Raw genomic sequence first — 22,899 nt, 5'->3', positions numbered from 1 at the left:
TCATCTTGCGTCACATATATGTTTTATTTATCGCGAGGATGGAAAGAACATTTAGATTATTATTTCACAAGAAGCTAAGAGTCATTGGCTAGGGAAATTATTCATGAGCAACATATTTTATGTATCATTTTCATAATCCTTTGGGTTTTTGCGGTGTATTTCTCTGTTCTTCTCTTTAGCCCACTCCATGAGCAAATATGTAAACATGAAGACTACAACAAGGTAAATATAAGTTAAACATTTAAATTGATTTCATTTGATTTTGTATCAATGCGATAACAAGCTATACTTACAAGGCGCTACACGAAATACACTGCCCTGGAACCGACGTAAAAGATTTGGTACTCCTTCGGAAATTATTCCTTTGAAGGCTTTTTGTTCATGCGGGCTAAGTCGGAAATAGACGATACCGCTAATTTTGGCAAGATTACCCCAGTACTTCCCCATCTATGGTCGAAGTCTAAAAAATTTATTGAATTTTAGTCGGCGTAATATTTAACAGAACATAACCACTCTCGAGTTCAGTAACGTAATCATAGTAGCTCAAACGTCACACGAAAATGTTGCCGTAGTTCAAAATCTTGAGCTTGAAACAAATTTAAATGAGGTCGAGCGAAATACGCAATCAATTTCAAGCAACAAATAATTACATAATCTTGTACTCACTCGGAACAGCGCCTGCGAAAAGTATCGTGATATTTCTGTGGTCAATTCAGCTTCATTAGCTGTCCTCTGCTGTATCTGACATGCGGACAGATGGCGCACTTAAGCAAGACATGTGAAGCAAGATTCGTTTTCTTCAGCTGCGTCTGCTCGTTATTTGTCGCTCCTTCCTCAATGGAAATATTTTGCCGGAAGTATAAAATCGATGAAAAATGAAATGAAAGTTATTAGAAAATTAATGAATATATTTCCAAATGAATCATAATTTTTCTTATGAAATTTAATGTAATACTGTGAAATATGATGGAAGCTAAATTACACTGTTGAAAAATAATAAATTTTCTAAAATTTTGGATATCATGAGATTTACTGAATTTAACTAAAAACTGACTTTTTACTGAAATATTAATGGAATAATAATGGAATGAGGTGTCAATTGAAAGAGAATTTCGAACGCATTTCAGTAAAATTTCATTATATTTTCAGTAAAATATTTCCATATTTTTTCTCTCCTCTTTTTCCACGATATATACATAACAAGTATAATTCAAATTATCATTCGACAAATTTCGTCTATTTTATATATTTGATTGTGAATCTGAAGAACCTTTTTTATATAAATGATTTCTTCATATAATTGATGTTCCTCATTCTAAAACCAGAAGCTACAATGTGCGGATACTTTTCGCAGCGGAAGACAAAGAAATTGATTGGAATCTCACTTTCTGTCCGTTCTTCCGTATTAGAATTTCAAGATCGCGCGCAGAGAGTCACATGGGAGCTGCGCTGAATGCTGCAAGATGACGGTCGCTCCGACGTCGGTTGGCGTCGCCACTGTCGCGCGCCGTCAGGCGAGCGTATCGAAGCACGGGGCAGGGACAGTCGGTCGGATGTCGCGAGCGAACGGGCTTGCGTATGTGATCGATGTTGTGATACGGTGCGTGCTCGCGTCCGCTGATCGCGCGTCGCGTTCATCCGTCGGGCGAAGTCGTAGCGCACGCAGGGACAGACAGTCCGCCAGCGAGCATGGTTACCGCGAGAATCGGCAGTGACACGTCTACGCGGTCAGCCCGGGACGAACAGTGGTAACGACGTCGTTTTGCCAGTGGTGTCCGCACTTTGCGCGAAGTCCTTGCTCACGTGAAGAGGTACCTGCTAGCCTACCAGCTAGCTAACGTACGTGCGTGCGTGCGTGCCAGCGTCAGTGGCGTGCGTGCGTGCGTGCGTGCGTCTAACCGTGTCATGGTATCGAGGCAAGCCGAGAATCGTGACGGCGGAAGTTATCGTACGTCCCAAGACATGGCCTGCGACAATCGCGCCGAGAGTGACTTCGAGTTCTCGGTGCCACCGGAGGCGCCGGTATTCGAGCCCACAAACGAGGAGTTCCAGGATCCGCTCGCCTACATTGCAAAGATACGGCCGATCGCGGAGAAGTCCGGCATCTGCAAGATCAAACCGCCGCCTGTAAGTAGCTGCGGAGTCGCTCGGACGACGATTCGTCGTGAAAACACTATCTCTCTCTCTCGTCCTTGTTCCGTCGTCATACGAACGTTATTCCCTTTGTCGTCGTTGGTGTTGTCTTTGTCATTGCAGCGCACCTTGTCGTCCTCGTCGTTATCGCCGTCATCGTGACGAAGGACGCCGACCATCGATCCTCTCTTACGTGGACGTTTTTCTCACGCGGAGAGCGCGATGGAAAGGGCTCCGACGAGAGGATCGCTGAGATAGAGAGAGAGAGAGAGACACACACACATACAGAAAGAATCGCTGCTCTTCGTGTTACGAGTACGCGACCTCGTTTTAACAAACGACGATCCGTCTCGTGGAACGAGTCAGGATCACGATCGACGGCGATGACGACGTCGACGAGCAAGGAAAATATAACGGGGATCACGTCCGCGGATCCCTGTCCCGAGCGTTCGTTGCACGCCACACGCGAGTACGTGCGAAACGTGCGTGGCGGCATGCTGTTTTTCTTCCGCAGTGAGTCTCCATATTTTTCCGTTCCGCGAAATAATGATCCTTCTTACGCTTACGCGTGTAAGTCGCACGCGCATTGCGTCGTCTGGGATGCCAGCCAAAACGGTGAAAAGACGGGGAAAGAAAACGCGGTGGGAAAAAGAAAGAGCACAACGCCAGAGATAAAGCAAAACGAGAAAATGAGAAAGAGAGAGAGAAACAACCGTCTCCTGCTTCTCTCTCTCTCTCTCTCTCTCGCTTCCATTCGACGCGTTACGCTGCACGACGATATTAATGGATGCGTCGAGGTGGCTTCTCTCGCGGATGCACCGCTTCGTAGCCGACGACGATAACGATGACGACGACGAGGAGGACGATGGGCAATGGCAAGAATCGCAACGATACTCGTGCACGAGTGCACCCGGGATGTCGTCGCGTGTGAGCAAATGTCGATCTGCGATTAATATAACACTGTTGAGCCGAAGGCCCCAGCCTGTTACGAACCGCCATGTAAAATGGCCACGACCGGGACACAATCGGTGACACATGCGCTCGTGTAGGAGGTCTCACCGCGAGAAAGTATTACGAAACGCTGTTTGGACGCGGCCATGAGGTGGGTGGGGGTCAGAGGCAGAAGGGAAACCGGGCGATCTCGGAGAAAACGCGATCTTCTTCGCGGCCGCTTAGGGATTTTATCGAGCGGTTGCACACGGGAAATTTATCGATGCCAGCGCGATCCCGTTATCGCCGTTCGGCTTCTCAGTCGAAACGCTTCTCTCTCTCTCTCTCTCTCTGTCTCACTCAAGCTGTACGAGGGCTTCCTCGTTCACCTTCCGGACAGGGAAATCCGTTGAATCGATGGTGCGTTCCGCGGGTGTATTCCTCGCGAAAACTCCTCTCTCGCGGCGCGGTTCGCCGCGTGACATAATTTTTTCCTGTGCTGTCGTCACCTTTCACTCCGCGAGCCGTCTCTCTTTCTCTCTTTTTCTTCCTCCCTTTCTCGCATGATCTCGAAGCGCATGAACAATTTGAAATTTGCATTTCGGTATTTTTCCCATCGTTTCGTTCAGGAGGTCTTTGTACGTTCCGGACTCTCGCACGGTGTAGCGGCATTGTCCTTTCTTTTCTTAGCGACGGATCGCTATCCCTCGTCGCTTGTTCGTCGATTTACGTCCACCATTAGAAACGATTTGTGCCACCATCTTGTTTCCGTGTCTGCGAAGCAGGAAAAATTCCCGGGGCCCACGAGAGGATCCTCGTCGTTTGGCTAACAGTGCGCGTGTAGGCGTACCGGATATCCGAGCGAAAGGTGATTCCGTCCATCGGCGCCCGATAGATATCAAACAGTGCGAGGTCGTGAACGTATTTTCCGCCGCACGGCGTGTCGTTCGTCTGGAGGAACGCACGTTTTTCCCGGCATCGAACCGGAAGAACCTGCTCCTCGCCTCGTCCAGGCGCTCGAAAATAATTTTTCCGAAAAGAGTCACCTGTCATCATTATGATTGCGTAATCTCGTGGTTCGATGGCAATACCACCACCCGGTGGCCGCTGCGAGGGGCAGCAGCGATCGTTATTTCGTCATCCGAGCTAAACGCCCGCACGGAAAAAGAGATTAGCTCTTCACAACTTCCATAACTGGAAACTAGCTTTCACAGGCAAAAATCAGTTGTATAACATTTATATTAGTTAATTCAGCCAATTATTTTACCTCTGTATTTAGTTTTTAGCTGCCCCAAAGCTAAGTCTTGTGATTCAATTTCAGTTGTGCAGCTAATTACACTTTTTCCGCGCGAGACGCAATTCTCTAAATCATCACTCAACCTGCACATCTTTTTGCGTTTGAACATTTTTTGGCCACCTCTCACGAGGTCTGCAGTGGCGTCGATGTCGTGTCTCCGAGCGACACCATTTTCGGCGTAGATGTCTCGCCTAGATGATTCCTAACGATCGACTGCGGGAAGATCTCGTCGCATAAGTTTGCGGAATATCGTAAGAAGCAACGACCACAACGATGCGATGATGGATGGTTATCGATGGTGATAACGCGCCCACGATTACGTCTCTCTCCCTCTTTCTCTCTCTCTCTCAGTCTAGATGTCTCATAGCGTCTGTCCGGGTGCCGCAAACTCTCTTGAGTAATTATTGATTTTTACTCACGCCGGGTAATCGATGCTCGATAATTATCCCGGCCGCTGCCACGATCGTTTANGGGGGGGGGGGGGTCTCGAAAGCCGCGCGACCCACCGAGCTCCTCTTCGCGTTGTCGCCTCGTTCGTAGATTTACGAGAGCGCGCCCGTGACGGATAATTTACTCGATAACGATATTCGCCTTTTTTTTTTTATCTAATCGTTGCATGCGACATCGAGGGAAAACTCGCGCGCGGATCCCGGTTGACTACCACGAGAGGTAGAATGTTAATATTGTGAATATGTGCGTCGCCAAATTTCTTTTACGAGAGAGAGAGACGCCGGTGCAGGCGAGCCGTGCTCTGCGAGTCGCAATTAGAATGATCTTCTCTTCTAATTCGTGGCAACCTTCTCCATTTTTCGACGAAGACCGGAACAGACGAGCAAGGTCGCTTGGTGACTCCGAGAAACGCCGCTTTCTTCGCGATGCACTCCTGTAACATTGATGTTGTCGCCTCGTCTTGTCCCCTCACCAATTCTTCTCCACGAGACTCTGCGGGACGTGTACCTGCGTACTGGGTGACGCATTTTTTCCCTACACAAGAAGACGACAACGAAGTGTTTCCTTGCGCGTGTGTGTCTGTGCTCGAGAGGAATCGATGTGCGCTTCGCGTGTCGCGATGAAAACCGCACGCGTACATGGGAACAACACGAAGTGAAATGCCGCAGGAGAGAACCTTCCTTCCTCCGCCTCGACGAGGTGTCGGCGAAGTGTCGCGGCAAAGCGTCCGAAGTGCGAGCGAAGCTCTCGACGTCGAACTATCGAGAGCTTTTCACCTGCTCGCGTCACGATCCTTCTCCGCCAATTTGCCGGAATGATTCGAATAATTAACCGTCGATTTGACGAGAGATGTGTATCCATTGCATATCTGTTGGGTCTCTCTCGACAATTCTCGTGTAACGATGAAATCGAGATAAGGTATTATTCTATAATTCAATAATATGTATTATTATAACCATTTATAGATATTATTTATTTATTTATTTGTTAATTTTATACAGGCCAATACTCTTTGCTATACAAAAGAAAGCAAAATATAATTGGTCGCCGAGAAGACATGATAATGTACATAAATTACGTAACATATAATGATACATAAATTATGTTACAAATAATAAAAGTGCACGAATAAGCCTAAAGAGGTTTTTCGAGAAAACGATTTTCCAGAAAAGGCTAATGGAATTTGAATATTCATTAGCTAAGGTACAATATCTATTAACGCAATTGTATCTTTATTATCTTCGATCGGGGCGAGTGATCAGGAAAATTTGTTCAAGTCGCGATTTCTTGTTATTTATTTATTGTGATGGTTTATTCAGGATTATATGATTATTTATCTGCTCAATGAATAACGACCACTATGGCACGATCGGCGACTCTTCCTGAGCTGCTTTGCAATTTCGCTCGACGAGTATCCACGATGTGGTGGCAGCGACGGTTTGTTGCCGTGTAACGCGCAACGGGACCCGCCGAGATGAGCTCGAACGCTTTCTGCGGAGTTGATATTTTCCGAGAGCACGTCGCCATTGCGGAAGTTGTCATAGAAGTGCACGGACGTTCCACACGGGCGTTGTACGCTCGTAAAACGACGACGACTTGATTAACGCACTTTACGATTACGGCCGCGCACGCTACGCCGACATAGTGCGAAATAAAAATTAAAGCCCGAACGAATACACTCGATGGGCTTTATTGAAGCGCCGCTTTATTACGCGAGGTGTTCTTCCGACATTGTCCGTGATTTACAAGCGTTAATGATGAATTGTTCGCGCGAGACTGGGACTTGTCCGATTTTTTTCCTCAACATGTGCGCGACACAGAGAGCGTATCGCATTGAGGATTCGGCTTACATTTTATTGGAGCACACACGTCGGGTGGGTGTATCAATTAATTAAGTCTCGTTGCGTGTGTGCGAGATAAGTTCGTACATCTCGTTTTCCGTACTTTTAAATTCAATTAACGCGCTCGAAATGATACCGCCGTTATCGCACGAGGAAGAGACTCTCGGCTGTATTTATCGATTCTTTCGTTTGATTGTTTTATCGTGTTAATCTTTATAGATTCACACACACACACACACACACGACAGCGCAAGAATATGAGTATCTAGAAATATTCGTAGCTGGATTGCATATTATTATAGCGATGTTCCGAGCGGTATTGATTAAATAATACATATGAATTTCCAAATAGATTTTACTAAACCAACTGGACATGTGCAAGAGAAGAGGATGAGAAGGAAAGAAAGAGATAGAGAGAGAGAGAGAGAGAGAAAGAGAGAGAGAGAGACCCGAGTATATCCACAGCGGATAAGCTATAAATAACAAGCGGATAAACGAGATATTCAGTGGCTATTTCGAAAACGATAAAAACAATAGTCATATACACATGTATCCGCCTCATCTCTATAACAATGCTGCATATTAAATTAATAATATATATGTAATATACGTGCCGCATATTAAATTAATTCCCTGTCACGTTATCCACGTTAAATAATATCTATATAGAATAAAGTTTTCGCGAAGTAACTCGGGGGGAAGGCCTGTCCTACCATACTTCCAATTCATCGACGTGGAATCGAATGCGCGTCGATATGTTTCCTATGAAAATTTCAGTCCGACTCCTCGCGACTATCACGCGATGCTCACCGAAGGAAGGAAGGAAGGAAAGAAAGTTGGTCGAGAACTAAATTGCCCCCTTATTCTTGCTGCGTCGAGCGTTACTACGCACGTTGCAGCGAGCATAAGGGCCACGTACACTATTAGCCGCCGTAGTGCGCCTCTAGTTATGACCCGAAGTAGTGCCGGATGTTCAGCTCGGTGAATAAGTAATAATCGTCGTCGATACCGTGAAGCACGGTCGCCGGTCATTCCAGAAATCGACAAGGCGCCTTTCGTCTCGTTTGGAGAATCGAAAAACGGACCGAGTCTCCCCTCCCCTCCTCTCCTCTCGCAGAGCGAAGTTGCACGTGAGGTCTAAACGTCGGTCGTTGTCATTCTTTGCAGAATTGGCAGCCACCTTTTGCCGTGGACGTGGACAAGTTCAAGTTCGTCCCGAGGATACAGAGGCTAAACGAGTTGGAAGCCAAGACAAGGATAAAACTTAACTTTCTGGATCAGATCGCGAAATTCTGGGAGCTGCAAGGTTCCTCCTTGAAGATCCCTCTGGTGGAACGCAAGGCGCTCGACTTGTATTCCTTACACAAAATCGTCACCGACGAGGGTGAGTCTCGAATTGATACGTTTCGCTTGTCCTACTGCAGTTCCGTGCGCGTTCACCTCGCGCTTCTTTATCTTGCTCACACTGCTCGTTGTTTGCAGGTGGTGTAGACACAGTGACGAAGGAGAGAAGATGGGCGAAAATCGCCAATAAATTGGGTTACCCATCCGGACGAAGCGTGGGCAGCATATTGAAGAATCACTACGAGAGAATTTTATATCCCTTTGACGTCTTCAAGCTGGGAAAGACATTGTCGGATATCGTAAGTATTGGCCTGCTCTTTTTAGCTGAATTGGCTGTACTAATTCAGGAAATGAAGGAAGATACACATTGAAGTGTATGGAACGTACATACGAGATACTCTACGAGATTCTCACGTTTCAGTGTACGTAAATTTCTTGAATTAGTGCAGCCAGTTTAGCTAGAGAGAAACGAACCATGAATATTCTCGTCCCGTAGAGAAAGTATTTTTTCGACTCTTTTTTTTTTTTATTTCGTTCAATTAATTTTTTCGTTGATCTTTTCGCAACTTTTGTATCTAAAGAAATATATTCTGTGCAGAAAATCGAGCCGGAAACGGACGCGAACGAGAAGAGAGATCGCGATTACAAGCCGCACGGCATAATATCTCGACAGCAAATCAAACCGCCGAACGAGAAGTTCTCAAGACGGTCCAAGCGGTACTCCGGCCAAGAAGAGAAGCAAGATGTGTCGATTAAGCAGGAGGACTGCAAGGAGGAGTGCGACTCGGACAATGAGTGCAGGGATGTGGTCAAGAACAGGTATTACAACCCCGACGTGGATAAAACCGCGGACAAGAGCAAGGAGCTTAAGAAGTTACAATTTTACGGACCAGGCCCGAAAATGGCCGGCTTTAATACCAAAGAGGCGAAGAAGTCGAACAAGACGCGTGGCTTGAAGTTCGTTTACGAATTCGACCCCGTGAGTATATAATTTCTTCTTGTCAGCTTAATTATATATCTTAGCTCTCTCTCTCTCTCTCTCTCACACACTCAGATAACGTCGGAAGTCCTATTTACCTCTGTATCGCTCTCGTTCTCATTTGTAGCTGGCAAAATATATCTGCCATAATTGCGGGAGGGGTGACAACGAAGAGAACATGCTGCTGTGCGACGGTTGCGACGACAGCTATCACACTTTTTGCCTTATGCCACCGTTGACGGAGATACCGAAGGGCGACTGGCGGTGTCCCAAGTGCGTCGCCGAGGAGGTCTCGAAGCCGATGGAGGCGTTCGGCTTCGAACAAGCACAGAGGGAGTACACGCTGCAACAATTCGGGGAGATGGCCGATCAGTTCAAGAGCGACTATTTCAACATGCCCGTGCACGTAAGTTGCCCTCGTTAATAACCATCGTACGGATACACCGAGGCTCGAGTCGAGTCGTGATTCTATCCCACGTTTTCTTCTTCCTTCGTATGAACATTTCAGAATGGAAACTGCACAATACGTATATGCTATTATTAATAATGACTTTTTCCCACATCGAGTAGGCAGCTTTATCGATTCCTTCTGCATAGTTGTTTGGAAAGAAAGAGAGAGAGAAAGAGAAGAAAAAAAATGAATTACACCATCTGCGTCAGAAGTTATTTATGACTCGACTGTCCGTGCATCGTATAACACACATTTATCTCTCTTACATTCAATCGTCGCGTTCGCAGATGGTCCCAACGTCGCTAGTGGAGAAGGAATTCTGGCGGATAGTCTCGTCCATCGACGAGGACGTGACGGTGGAATACGGCGCCGATTTACACACGATGGATCACGGCTCCGGATTCCCGACCAAGACCAGCGTGAATCTGTTCACGTGCGATCAGGAGTACGCCGAATCCTCGTGGAATCTGAACAACCTGCCGGTGCTGCGTGGCAGTGTATTGGGTCACATCAATGCCGACATCAGCGGCATGAAGGTACCATGGATGTACGTCGGCATGTGCTTCGCCACGTTCTGTTGGCACAACGAGGACCACTGGAGCTATTCCATCAACTATCTGCATTGGGGCGAACCAAAGACATGGTACGGCGTGCCGGGAGCGCAGGCCGAACGTTTCGAGCACTCCATGAAGTCCGCGGCGCCAGAATTGTTCCACAGCCAGCCTGATTTGTTGCACCAACTAGTCACCATCATGAATCCGAACATATTAACTCACGAAGGTACGGTGCGGCATAAGGTGTATTAGTGATGTCTTCTTTTAGTGTAAAAAGATAAGCTCTTATAAGGCTACGTTTGGAAACACCACACTGAGGATAGAGTGGCATTTTTAATCGGGACAAAGCACCAAACGAAAATTTCTTGACAAGAAAAATTACATCTCTGTTGCTGAGCCTTTAAATGGCGGTTTGTCGCAACTCTTATTATAGAAACTCGAAAAAGGTGTGTGGACATGTTCGCCATTTCTAGGCTCCCACCTCGTATCTCTCTGGCAATCGAGTCTACAGACTAAAGGACCGTCTACAATAGCCGCAAAGTACGCAGTAAGACATAAGCAATAAGCTAATTGACCAACCACAGTCCACTATCTTTGGACTGTAAGAATCCAATTGGCTAATCAGCTTACTATTTACGTCTTACTGCACATTTTGCGGTTATTGTGGACGGTCCTTAATAGTATAGTCGATTTATTAACTTGACCCAACTCGACGGCGTTTCATTGGTCCAATATTAAAATCTATAGTATATGTAGTATAAATTATAGATTTCAGTATTGATTGTTATTAATGGAACGTTGAGTCGGGTCGAGCCAGCAAATTGGAGTGCGCTACTACAAGCATGTCTTTAAGTTCTATGATCAGTGTCTGCCACAACGCGGTAAATTAAAGTGGTCATAGATCAATCGTGTAAAAATAGTCGGTCTTGCATTATTTACATGTGCATATGGCGTAGAATGTTGATTGTGCCATGTCTTTCTGATTGCGTCTTTTAATAGAATATGTGCAAACGGCATAATATAGCCGGTACTGGTCACAGAACTTAGACACGTTCAATCTATGGTCCAAAAGTCTGAAACCGTATCATTGGAAATTGAATTGACTTTGGCCAACCAGTGCAAAATTCACTAATCCCAAGTTTAGTGAAATTTAGTGAATTTTGCACTAATTGTTCAATTCCAATTCAATTTCCAATGCGTAGTCTGATACGAGCTTGAGACAATGCACGTCGAGAGTCTAGAAGTGGAGCGCACGTTTACATTTTTCTACACTCAAGAAGGGACACCTATAATGTATAATATTATTGTATGTTGCTTCATTGTTTTAAAATTGAGACCGAAAATGCAAGAAACATTTTATGAATCATATACATTTCTTTGTATCTATTGAGTTGTCTTGTTTTATGAGCTTACCAAAGGTGGTTCGTTTGTCATTTATCCAGACATGACTTTGTTAAGATCTACAATTGCGTAATGTTGCAACCGTACGGGGTATTGATCGCATATTATTAATACGCCCATAGGAGTACCAGTATTCAGAACTGATCAGCATGCGGGTGAATTCGTAGTGACATTTCCGAGAGCGTATCACGCTGGATTTAATCAAGGCTACAACTTCGCAGAAGCCGTCAACTTCGCACCTGCCGACTGGGTATGTGAATTATACAATTACCGGTCGCATTTCGTCCAAACTGTCGAGTTGAGTGAGGTAAATAAATATTGAAATGTTGAAAAATGGTACTCGACACACCCGGTGTTTCTAACAGCTCAAGATCGGACGGGAATGCATCACGCATTATTCGAATCTGAGAAGATTCTGCGTATTCTCCCACGACGAGTTGGTCTGCAAAATGTCACTGGACCCGGACTCGTTAGATATCGGAGTGGCGACCGCGACGTATCACGACATGCTGCAGATGGTGGACGACGAGAAGAAGTTGCGGAAGAACTTGCTGGAATGGGTAAGTTCATGGCGCGTTTGGATCTTGCGAAGCGCGACGTTCGTCGTCGCGTAGAAGCTGTTCTTTTACGCAATATATTTACGTCTCTCGTTTTTTTAATCGGCATTAAGGATTGTCATTAAGGATTAGAATTCGACGAGTCAGCTTCGATTTCGAGCTTGTGTCGATTGATAGGCGGGAGCTCGAGCGGCCACATTGAGGATAGACCGACGAATCTTCTCGATCGGCAATTCTCAATCCCCGGCAATCTCAGCGTCTCTACAAGATTCAGAGGGAACTTGTTGCGTCTTTCCCGACCGCCCGTCTCACTTCCACCCTCCGCGTCCCACGCCAGACGTTCGATTCCGCATCTGCACGTTTCATTACGGCGACGATCTGCGTTCGCATGACTTGACTTTATACGGGGAATCAAACGGCCGAGCGTGTGGGACATGAACGCATGTTTCCATGGCCGACGGCAGGGAACACGACATGTAAATCGGGCGATACGTCTGGCGCGTATATACAGCGGGTCGACGTATTCAGGACATGTAGTACGCCACATGCCAACAGCGCGCTCTCCCCGCGCGCTCACACACACACGCGTAGGCGCGCGCGCTCACACGTACGCGCGCACACGTCGGCGCGGGCACGTAAGTGCGCGTGCACACGCGGTAAAATCGCGGTATGCGTCGAGTGATATCGCCGACCATTTGGACGTGTGCGTCGCGGCAAGACGCACAAACCGTCCGCCCGTCCGTCCACGTTGTAAACGCAATTAATGCCGCCACGTATTTTCGACGCATTCGCCCGGCCGAGCTCGTCGTTACTCTGGTCGTTGCCGTCGACGAAATAGCGTTCTCGCGACGCGATCGGCCTTGACTGCTCCTCGGCGCCCGTGTTCGCTCGCGGTGCGATTTCGATTATGTAACTTTCGGCGGTGAGTAGAGGTTATGTTTTCGAAGTTACCGTGTGTGCCATGATGCTGCTGAACGTGCGTACCATTTTGTCGGATCGCGTAGCACAGGATCTGCCGGAGCTCCGGCGGGATGGACACGCGCGCGGGAACATACGCGACGACGGTGTGACCGCGCTGCTCGCCTGAGCCTTTCGCCATCTGCGCGTCGCTCCTTTCTACGCAGATGGATACATGTGCGCGCCAATGCGGTCCACGATACTGTCGATATTGCCGATATCATCGTTGCTCCCTTCACCCTTAGTTGCCTGCAAATCGCGCCGCGTCTGTGCGAGCTTTCTCTCTCGTTCTCTCTCAGAGGTGGCTCCCGAGATATACGCGTGTTTCTGAGTCTGTGAAACTTGTTCTGCTCAGGGTGTGACAGAGGCGGAGCGTGAGGCGTTCGAGTTGCTACCGGACGATGAAAGGCAGTGTGAAGCCTGTAAGACTACCTGCTTCCTGAGTGCCGTCACGTGCTCGTGTCACAGCTCACAGCTGGTCTGTCTGAGACATTTCGCCGACCTGTGCTGCTGCCCACCGGAGAAGCACACCTTGCGTTACCGTTACACGTTGGACGAGCTGCCGATCATGCTGCAGAAGCTGAAGCTGAAGTCCGAGTCGTTCGACTCGTGGGCGGCCAAGGTGAAGGAAGCGATGGATCCCAGGAACGACAAGATCGAACTGAGCGAGCTGAAGGAGCTCCTGAACGAGGCCGAGAACAAAAAGTTCCCCGAGAGCGAGCTGCTCACCGCTCTCACCACAGCGGTGCAAGACGCTGAGAAGTGTGCGAGTGTTGCGCAGCAGCTCCTGAATAACAAGCAACGTACTAGGTCGGTAAGACACTTGAGGTCTCTTTTCGAAGAACTTTCTGAACCGGTGTACACAGGTGCGGTAAGTTAGAGTGAAACCAACTGTATTTGTTTCGCTCTAACTTACTGCACTAGTGTACACCAGTTCAGAAAGTTCTTGGGAAAAGAAGCAGACCTGTTGTCGTGAGGCTTGGTATGACTCTTGATTCCCCGTTTGCACAGGACCAGGCAGTCGGTCGATACCAAGTACAAGCTCACCTTGGAGGAACTGACATTGTTCCACAAGGAGATCAGCAATTTGTGCTGCGAGCTCAAGGAATCAGACGGAGTCAAGTACATACTGGACCAGGTGTTGCAGTTTCAAAAGGACGCGGAGGAATTGGAGTCCAAGGGTGACGACTGCGACATCAACAAGCTGGAGAAGTGCATCGACTTTGGTGATTCTATCTGTATCGAACTGCCTCAGCTTCAACGGTTGAAGCAAGTACGTATTGGTTGCTCTCGAGGAAATGTACATTCCGATCCTTAGCAGATCCTTGTTAACCAAATTAGATTAATTAGAAAAGAATTAGTTAGATTCAGTAAATTGTGAAGCATTATTGATTGATCTTGCTTTTCGTTGCAGAAATTGGTACAGGTACAGTGGCTGGAGGAGGTGAAGTCCGTCCAGGACGATCCGCGAAACGTCAGTCGCGAGGATGTGACGAAGCTGATCGAGAAAGGTATGACGATACCGCCGCACTTCAGCGTGGAGAACACGCTCTCGTTGTTGCACTCTCTCACAAAGGCGATCGACAAGTGGGAGGAGAAGGCCAAGCTGTTCTTGCAGACGAAGAACAGACGTATCATTGCGGAAGTGGAGGAGTTCATTCGCGAGGCGGACGAGGTTGAGGCATATTTGCCGAGTCTGGACACTCTGCAGGACATGCTGAGCAAGGCAAAGAACTGGACGAAGATGGTGAACGAAATCCAGGCGAGGGAGAATTGTCCGTATTACGACACATTGGACGACCTGGTCAGGAAAGGCAGAAACATCCCGTTACACTTGGACGCCTTGCCAATATTGGAGTCGACTCTTTCGCAAGCGAAAGCATGGAAGGAGAGGACCGCGAGGACATTCCTGAGGAAGAACTCGCACTGCACACTGATGGAAGCGCTGTCGCCTCGCGTCGGTGTCGGTGTACAGGCAATGAAGACCAAGAAGAATAACAAAGGCGACGAGTCCGTGGGCGCTGTATACGTCTGCGACACGAAACTAGACGATTCGAGCGAATCCGCTGATGTGGTGGCCGCCTTCAAATTGGCGCAGCAACGCGAGATGGATGCGATGAGGCATCTACGGGATAGAAACTTCAAGAAGGAGGAAACACAGGATTCCAAGTACTGCGTTTGCCGGCGGCCGAAATTCGGCATTATGTTCCAGTGTGAACTCTGCAAGGATTGGTTCCACTGTAAGTACGACGGGGCATTCGAGAAGTTGCGTACCACCGCACAGATGCAATCGTTATTGTATTATTGTCATGCAGATATATTGTGTTGATTAAAAAGAAAAGAAAAGGCAAATGCAAACAAGAGCTCCAAGTGTTGATCCGTTAGCGGTGAATATTTAATTCGAGATAAGAGCGTTACGATTGTAAAGAACGCTGTCTTTGTAACCGTAACATTCAGTATCTTGAATAAAATTTTCTTCGCTGATAGGCCATTGTTTTGCTCTTATATACCCTTTTTTTTTTTATTTTTTTTTTATAGGGTGTGCCAGATCAACATGGACAAACTTCGTGAAGGCATAGAACGTATTAAGGTGAACAAAAAGATTCTCTATCATTTTGCAACAAAATTTAGTTATTATTGAAAACAGCCATGTATAGAGGCTTCTTTAATTAATAACTCAGAAATTGGCATAATGATAAAGGACTTAATAAAAAGATATATCCACGAAATGGCATTTGCGATCGATTCAGCAAACTTGTAAAATTGGACGAACACTTTTACTCGAACAATCAATAAGTAGTTGTAAAAGTAACATTGACAAAATTATGAGGAAAGAAGGTTCCATGTCAAGTTAATTTTACGACTATTTATTTTAAAACTACTTATTAATTTTTCGAGTGAAAGGAAAGTGTCGTCCAATTTTACAAGTGTGCTGAATCGATCATAAATGTCATTTTATCATCAGATATATTTTTTTATTTGAAAGTATAGCGCAAAAAACCTTGGCATGTGTTTTCTCACTTCTGACGGCATTAAACGAGGATAATCATAGCGACTACTTCGGAGCTTAATAACTCGAAATTTTGCGTGTTTGCAAAATAGTAGAAGACTTTTTTTGTTCACCTCAATCCATTCTACGTCCTCACGAAGTTTATTCATATTGGTCCGGAACACTCGGTATTTTTTTGAGAGCTTTTATATTCGTACTATATTGATTGTTCACTCATCGATCTTTATCCTGCAGCCAACTGCGTGCCTTTGCCCAAAACTTCGTACAAAGGTAAGTCGCCAACGTCGAGGGATATGCGGTTTCTGTGCCCGTGCTGCTTACGTTCCCGACGACCCCGGCTAGAAACGATTCTGGCCCTCTTGGTGAGTCTCCAGAAAATTCCGATCCGCGTGCCGGAGGGCGAAGCGTTACAGTGTCTGACGGAACGTGCGATGAATTGGCAGGCGAGTACATTGTCGAATACGTTCCCCAAAATAGTGTCCGAGTTGAACGAATAAAAACGTCTCTAACCAAGCGCGCGTGTGTTGCAACAGGACCGTGCGAGGCAAGCGTTGGCCACCGAGGAGATCTCCTCCGTAGTGGCGAAGCTCTCCGTGATGTCGCAGAAACTCGTGGAAGCTGCAGCTAGGGAGAAGACGGAGAAGATCATCAGCAGCGAGCTCAAGAAGGCCGCGAACAATCCCGAGTTACATAAGAGAGTGCAAGCTATCGCGCCCCTCAGCGGAGTGCATTCGGACGACAGCACGCACAGTAATACCGTAAGTGTCGATCGCGAGCTAATCGATTCAATCAGTTGCAAACTATCGTGCCTGGTAACTCGCTAAGCTGCGTAAATGTACGTTGAATGTTTCAGGAGGACGACGATGACGTCATTCCCATCGAAGACGAACCCACGTGTAGTACCTTCAACAGTAGTGAGCATGCTTATTCATATAGTGAGTTCCTAATTATTATACATAAATTACATACAGGATGTTCCAGAAAATCTTAACAGAGCGCTGGTTAGAACGTGCTAAACTGAGTGGGAAAGTCGTATGTCATTTTTTGAAAATTCGCGATAGTTAATGAGGAATTAATTATTCTGCACGAGTTAATGAGCGGTATATGTCATGTATGGTAATTTTTGTACATATTCGGCTTTCCGTGCGCTCATTAACTCATGCAGAATAATTAATTCCTCATTAACTATTGCGAATTTTGCAAAGTGGTGCATGACTTTCATACTTAGTTTAACTCATTTCACTAGCATTCTGTCAAAACTTTCCGGATATCCCATATGTCCTGGTTTCTCGTTACAGTCGTCTTGTTTGATATTTGAAGCGAGAAAACATATTTTTGCGAAATACTTTGACATATCCATCAAATGACACTTGCGAGATCGACTAGGCACATTTGTCAAATATCCGAAAACTTTCCTCTTACTCTAACGATCAATAAAATTAGTACAGCCTTTTTAATACCTACCTTTATTATATTTTGCCATTTATCAATTTTACGGCTATTTATGAATTGTTAAAGTAAAAGGGAAATGTTTTCTATACCCTTTGATTTCAACATATTCCGCAAGAATTCTGGACATACGTTTTCTCGCTTTTAACTTCATTAATCAAGATTACCGCGGTGTGGAAACAGAAGCTTTAATTATCATGCATAAACATAGGCGGTGTATCAGATAAGGAAACAATTATATTTCGCGTTGCTCGCCGTAGTCTCAAAAGTTCGACGGAAAATTCAATCGGGCGAAGGCGGCGATGCGACGGGCGGCGTGTTGTCGCCGAGCGCGAGGTCGCGCTTGGAGGAGCTGATGATGGAGGGCGATCTCCTGGAAGTGGCTCTCGACGAGTCGCAACACATCTGGCGTATCCTGAGGCATACGTACAGTCACAACAACATGTGTACGTATCCTTCGTTCGAGGAGATGCAGGCTAATCAAGATAAAGACGTGAAGAAGCGAGGTAGAAAGAGAAAATCGGAGGAGGCAGACCCGAAGGCGAAGATCGGCCGGCAGAAGGTTGAGCGGCAGAAAATCGACGAGAAGATTGCGAACAAACGCAAGAGCGGAGGCCCCGCCACCAAAGAGAAGAAACAAAGTATCTCGCCTGTCCCCATGAAACGAGACTCCGGAGTGGGATTGAAACGTGGACCTCGAAAGGTATTTAATTTTTTAGAAACGACGATTTCGTGTCTCGAATTCAATCTTTCGTGTCGTTCAAGTGATTGCACTCCTCGAGTTTATGAATTTGTTGATTAATCAATGCAATTCAGCGAATTTCTTGATTAATTAATGAATCCCTGCATTTAAATCTACCACTATAGGAAATTTTATAAAGACAGTTATAAGTTTATATATGTATTAGGAAATAATATACAAAAGTGACGATGAGAAGGTGTAAGACCGTTGAAGGACTCGTTTTCTCGGTGGCGAGTAATTTAATTACCGTGGGAAAGTTTCAATTCGAGACACTTCTTCGCAGCTTGATGATGCGAGCACGTTCGTTTCGCGAACGTCGAATAGCTCGACTTCAGTTGAATATGGCTTGCAGATGAAACGCAAGGAGGCCGAAGACGGGCCTAAGAAACGAGGCGGCAACCGCAAGAAGACCAAACAAGACACGTCTGACGAAGAGGACGACTGCGCGGCGGAAAACTGTCTACGACCTGGTGGTAAGGATGACGTTGTTGTGTATAACATATTCGCAACGTGGCTTTAACGAATATCTTCGACGTGTGTGTGTTCTCACTGTTGTTCTCTCGCGAGAGATACATCATAATTATATACACACGGTAGATATATATAACAATGAACAATGTTGTCAGCAATAAACATTATATTACAAGGATTGTGTACGCAAATTTTTTGATCACACAGTACGCGCGTCGCGGTCGTAGGGATTATTGTTTTGCGTACTTGATTTCGTATATGTACATTCTTGATTTGATAATAATTTTTCATTTCGCCCGCTACTTTTGTGTTCTCTCGAACTTTTACGATTCTCCCTTGGTTTTGCGAGCACGTTTCAACGTGTGTATTGTTTTATTTGTTATTTAGGTAAAGAAGTTGATTGGGTTCAGTGTGACGGTGGCTGCGAGGGTTGGTTCCATATGCATTGTGTTGGATTGGATCGCACAGAAATCGCGGAGGAAGACGATTATATATGTAGCAACTGTAAACAGGCCGATCAGAATGCATCGGTAAGGGATAAGTAAAGAGAAGAGGAGACGGAGGGAAAACACATTTTTGACTTTCCCCACGCTTTTCCCTTTCGTCTGCTCGTGGAAAAAGAAAACATGGAAATAAAGGAACACGTGTACATATATATATATGTGTGTGTGTATATATATGTATATATACACATGTATATCATCGATTGTGTGTGCTCTTACTGTGCGCATTATTGGTCGCACCTTGCATTTCAGTCTATACGCACGATGTACACGTGAACAATCCTACGTTCTCGGATCGCAAAAGAAGTTTTATTCGCCTGGTAATGTCGCTTTTTGTCTTCTTTTCGGCATTCTTACCGTAAAAAAAGGAAAAAAAAAGAAAGATGGGCCAATCTCTGTTATAGGTTTAGAATAAGTTTTTTTTTTTCCTTTTTGTGTTGAACGTTGTAGTCGAGAGCGCCAGATCATCTGGCGGAATCATTAGGCCTGGATGCACTTCTTTCCCTTTCTCAGCCCCAGGAACACCAGGGCGCCACCGACACGGAGGCGGGCGTCTAGGAAACGACATTCCCCGTCTGGACCTACTAAGCCCACTTCGTGTCGTCGAGCTTCGCACGGAGGCTCGGGACGTTTACGATCGTGACTCTCAATCTCCAACTGAACTTGTGGTGGTGTAATGCGTTTAGCGTTTTAATTGTCTCTCCCAGTGTTGTTTTGTACTGTAACCCGGCATTGCAGATCGTCGATCGTCGTTCAACCTGTGCCTGTCCTCTTTCCTTTTTTCCTCTCTCTTTCTTCGACCGGAGTAGCGTTCGATGAAGGGCCAAAGTATTGTAAAACGCCGTGGCTGGTCTTTCATTCGCGTGCCTGTAGACCGTTAGCAACACCCGCTAGTCAATCATCGATCTGCATTTACGCACCGACCCGTGCGGGAAAGTCTTGCGTTCTTCAGTTACGTAGGGAGATATAACGCGAGGACACCACGCGACTTCGAAACCTTACAGTCCCGCGGGGATCGCTTGTTGTTCCTGTCCGCGGAAATTCGATTTCGCGCACACGAAGAGCGAGCGAAGCGCTCTCTGCATCTCTCGTTTTAACCGTACGACCGCAAAAACGCTTTACTTGCGAACTTTTTTTTTTTATTGGATTGTTTTTGTGTAAAGAAGAAGGATTGCCAATATTCCGTCTGTATGGCATCCGATTGCGCATGAGTCACGGATGAACCGTGATTATAATTATATTTATCATGAATTTTGTAAGGCCGTTTACGTTATTAAAATGTTGTCCCTTTGCGCCGTTTACCTATCAGCGATGCCGTGCCCCCCCCCCCATCAGTAATGCTCGCTCGAACAGCCGAGTGTCATTTTCCAGTTTTTCACACGAGATCGACGATCGTCGAGTGAACGGACAAATAAACGAACGACGCAAACGTGCACACGCGCCCATGTGAAGGACGCGATCTGTAACGATGGTTACGATCTCGTCTTACCGACACGAGATAGACGTAACAGAACATGAAATATGGCGAATGAAGTTAAAGCTCCTGGGTAGTCGCTGCAACTGTCTTTGTTTGATGACGGCAGAAGCGAAGAAACGCAAGTCTAGAATTCTTGCGTTATACGTTCAAATAAGAAGATATACTCACAAAATGACATTCGTGATCGATTCAGTACACTTATAAAATTGTCCGAGCACTTTTATTCGAACAAGCAAGAAATAGTCGTAAGATTAACAACTACAAAATCATGAGGAAAGGTGTTAAAATTAATGGTTCTGTGTCGTATAAATTTTACGGCTGTTTATTGGTTGTTTGAGTAAAAGAAGAGTGCTCGGACAATTTCATAAGTGTACTGAATCGAATCACAAATTTCATTTTGTGAATATATCTTTTTATTTGAACGTATAATGCAAGAATTCTTGACGTGCGTTTTTTCGCTTCTGACGTCATCAAACAAGGACAGTTGCAAGACCGGAGATCAGGGGAGCCTGAACCGCGAGCTGAAGCAAACCCGGACGAGCTGAACGATACACACGCCGCAGAGAGAGAGAGAGACAATAGACTTGTATAAATAGATGGAGCGTTTTTCCGCAAGAGGTCACCAAGACCTGATCAGAAAATGCTGCGGGCTTTGTATGTCTCAACTTCTCTAATTGCTGAAATCTAACGGAGGTGGAAATCTTTCCCTACTGTGCGACGAAAATGATTGGAGACGAACATGTGGTTCTGTTATATTGTTTATTTTTGGAGGATCTTATAAAAAGACGCGGTCTAAATGTACAAGTCTATTCGCAAAGACGTAACAAAGGCTTCTCACGTGTGGTGGTATTAGTCGTCGACGAAAGCTATCGTCTGACCTTGTTACAAAAGAAGTCTCGTTTGTGCCGGCTTCTATTGAATGTTATGCGCGCGCAGGAAACATCGAGAATTCCTTTACATTAGATGGTATGTACAGAGACTGAGATATGTGCGTATTACTGTTTCAATTATACATACGTTAAGATATAAGAATGTCGCAGACGAATGTCTCGTCGGAAGATTAGAATATCACATAATACGTCGAGTATGTGAATTACTTAGTGAATAAATATAAGCGAGTCTAGTTTGTATAAAATAAAAAGAAGACGAATTATTATACAGCAGAGATGTATAAATATCATATCTACTATGCCTTCCCGAAACAATAGCCTGTAACGCATCGCTGGCTTTTGCAGCAGAGTCAACGGCCGTCCTCCCCTTCGCTTTTGCGCGTCGAGGTTTGCGCAAAATTCAATTTTGTTGTACACGCTGTGTGATGCTTGTCGCATCTGGGTATCGAATTTATGCGTGGGCTTTGTCTCCCACTGTTCGACGTCTATAAACTACCGAAGAAAGTCAAACTGGATCCCACATCAAGTCCTTACTTGTATCTAATGACGAATTTGATCATCCACACTACGTCGGATTAGCACACGCTAAAGGCCGCTACAATTGTAAAGTGTCTAAATATAGCAGCATGATATAAGCACTTTAACGATGAAATAACTAATGTATATTCTGCTGAATAACGTGACAATATATATCATTATTAGATGGTTAATCACATGCAAAATGCTTATATAAAGTAAAAATACTAATACTGCGTATCTAATTCTGGACGTTTTTGTTGTTGTTGTGGTCTTGAAATACGAATATTCATATTTTTAACATAGAAAGTATATAATGAATATATACATGTACATTTATTAAATATATATAAATATATTATGTTTAAAGATTAAACATACGTATTTAAAGACCAAAACAACAGAATGTCCATAGTTACGTATGTGTCCAGGAATTGATATTTTTACTTTATTTTTTATTTATACGATTGCTTCATACGTGTGTAGCAATCTTCTCGATATCCGGCGTAGTACGGGTGATCGAAGTCGCGATAAGATACTCAGATTTGGACTTTTTTTTAGAATTAAATGATGTTTTCCAGTTGACTCTCGATTATGAATGTACATTCTACATTTACGACTTATTTTTGCATCTGGTATCATCAGTTTTACCACGAGATTATACATATACATGAAATTGTATATGTCGCGGGGAAATGATGAAAATGGAGATTTCATCAAATCACGAGTGGGGTGGGGGTTGTGATTTGATCATCTACCTTGGAAATTTGATCAAATCTCCATTTTCTACCTTAGGGATTTGATGAAATTTCCATTTTTATCATTTCCCTACGACATATGTCACTTTTTTCACTTAACACGAGAAAAGTTTCAGTTGATGAATATCGCTACGAGTCCGAGCGATCTCATGCAGTGGTCTACAATCGAACAATTGGAAGCCAAGCCCA

At 45.3% G+C, this 22,899-nt stretch overlaps 2 protein-coding genes across 4 annotated transcripts; one reads left to right on the top strand and one right to left on the bottom strand.

Moving 5' to 3' along the window:
* Positions 1-776, bottom strand: LOC106746464 (cytochrome b-c1 complex subunit 8). The gene is made up of 3 exons (XM_014623068.1): positions 667-776; positions 294-460; positions 1-212 (listed from the first exon to the last, which is right to left on the bottom strand). Exons 2-3 carry the CDS (start codon positions 445-447, stop codon positions 118-120), a joined length of 249 nt encoding a protein of 82 aa, XP_014478554.1. The 5' UTR covers positions 448-460; positions 667-776; the 3' UTR covers positions 1-117.
* Positions 777-1,456: 680 nt separating this feature from the next.
* Positions 1,457-21,706, top strand: LOC106746492 (lysine-specific demethylase 5A). 3 transcript variants are annotated; one of them, XM_014623141.1, is made up of 18 exons: positions 1,457-2,127; positions 7,819-8,035; positions 8,134-8,294; positions 8,594-8,974; positions 9,102-9,380; positions 9,713-10,205; positions 11,503-11,630; positions 11,746-11,940; positions 13,250-13,704; positions 13,906-14,167; positions 14,309-15,134; positions 16,139-16,347; positions 16,438-16,662; positions 16,758-16,818; positions 17,614-18,056; positions 18,448-18,568; positions 18,954-19,096; positions 19,520-21,706. In XM_014623141.1, the coding sequence occupies exons 1-18, from the start codon at positions 1,906-1,908 to the stop codon at positions 19,625-19,627; spliced, it is 4,929 nt and encodes a 1,642-aa protein (XP_014478627.1). In that variant the 5' UTR covers positions 1,457-1,905; the 3' UTR covers positions 19,628-21,706. The 3 variants fall into 3 exon arrangements, with proteins under 3 accessions (XP_014478627.1, XP_014478628.1, XP_014478626.1); XM_014623142.1 differs by having other exon boundaries at positions 1,459-2,127; positions 16,758-16,839; positions 19,583-21,706; XM_014623140.1 differs by having other exon boundaries at positions 1,459-2,127; positions 16,758-16,839.
* The last annotated feature ends 1,193 nt before the right edge of the window (positions 21,707-22,899 follow it).

This window comes from Dinoponera quadriceps, unplaced genomic scaffold, assembly GCF_001313825.1.
Source record: "Dinoponera quadriceps isolate SergipeBrazil2010 unplaced genomic scaffold, ASM131382v1 scaffold1850, whole genome shotgun sequence".
Lineage (NCBI taxonomy): Eukaryota > Metazoa > Arthropoda > Insecta > Hymenoptera > Formicidae > Dinoponera > Dinoponera quadriceps.
The sequence above is the reverse complement of the archived record's forward strand: the minus strand, read 5'-3'. Positions and strand labels throughout refer to the sequence as shown.

Bases quoted from the DNA above. Each gene is read 5' to 3' on its own strand.
- LOC106746464 (XM_014623068.1), bottom strand. From the start codon at position 447: ATGGGGAAGTACTGGGGTAATCTTGCCAAAATTAGCGGTATCGTCTAT. The intron at 213-293 runs GTAAGTATAGCT...ACCTTGTTGTAG, and splicing joins TGTATTTCGTGTAGCGCCTT to TCTTCATGTTTACATATTTG.
- LOC106746492 (XM_014623140.1), top strand. From the start codon at position 1,906: ATGGTATCGAGGCAAGCCGAGAATCGTGACGGCGGAAGTTATCGTACG. The intron at 8,036-8,133 runs GTGAGTCTCGAA...CGTTGTTTGCAG, and splicing joins CAAAATCGTCACCGACGAGG to GTGGTGTAGACACAGTGACG. The intron at 14,168-14,308 runs GTACGTATTGGT...TTTTCGTTGCAG, and splicing joins AGCTTCAACGGTTGAAGCAA to AAATTGGTACAGGTACAGTG.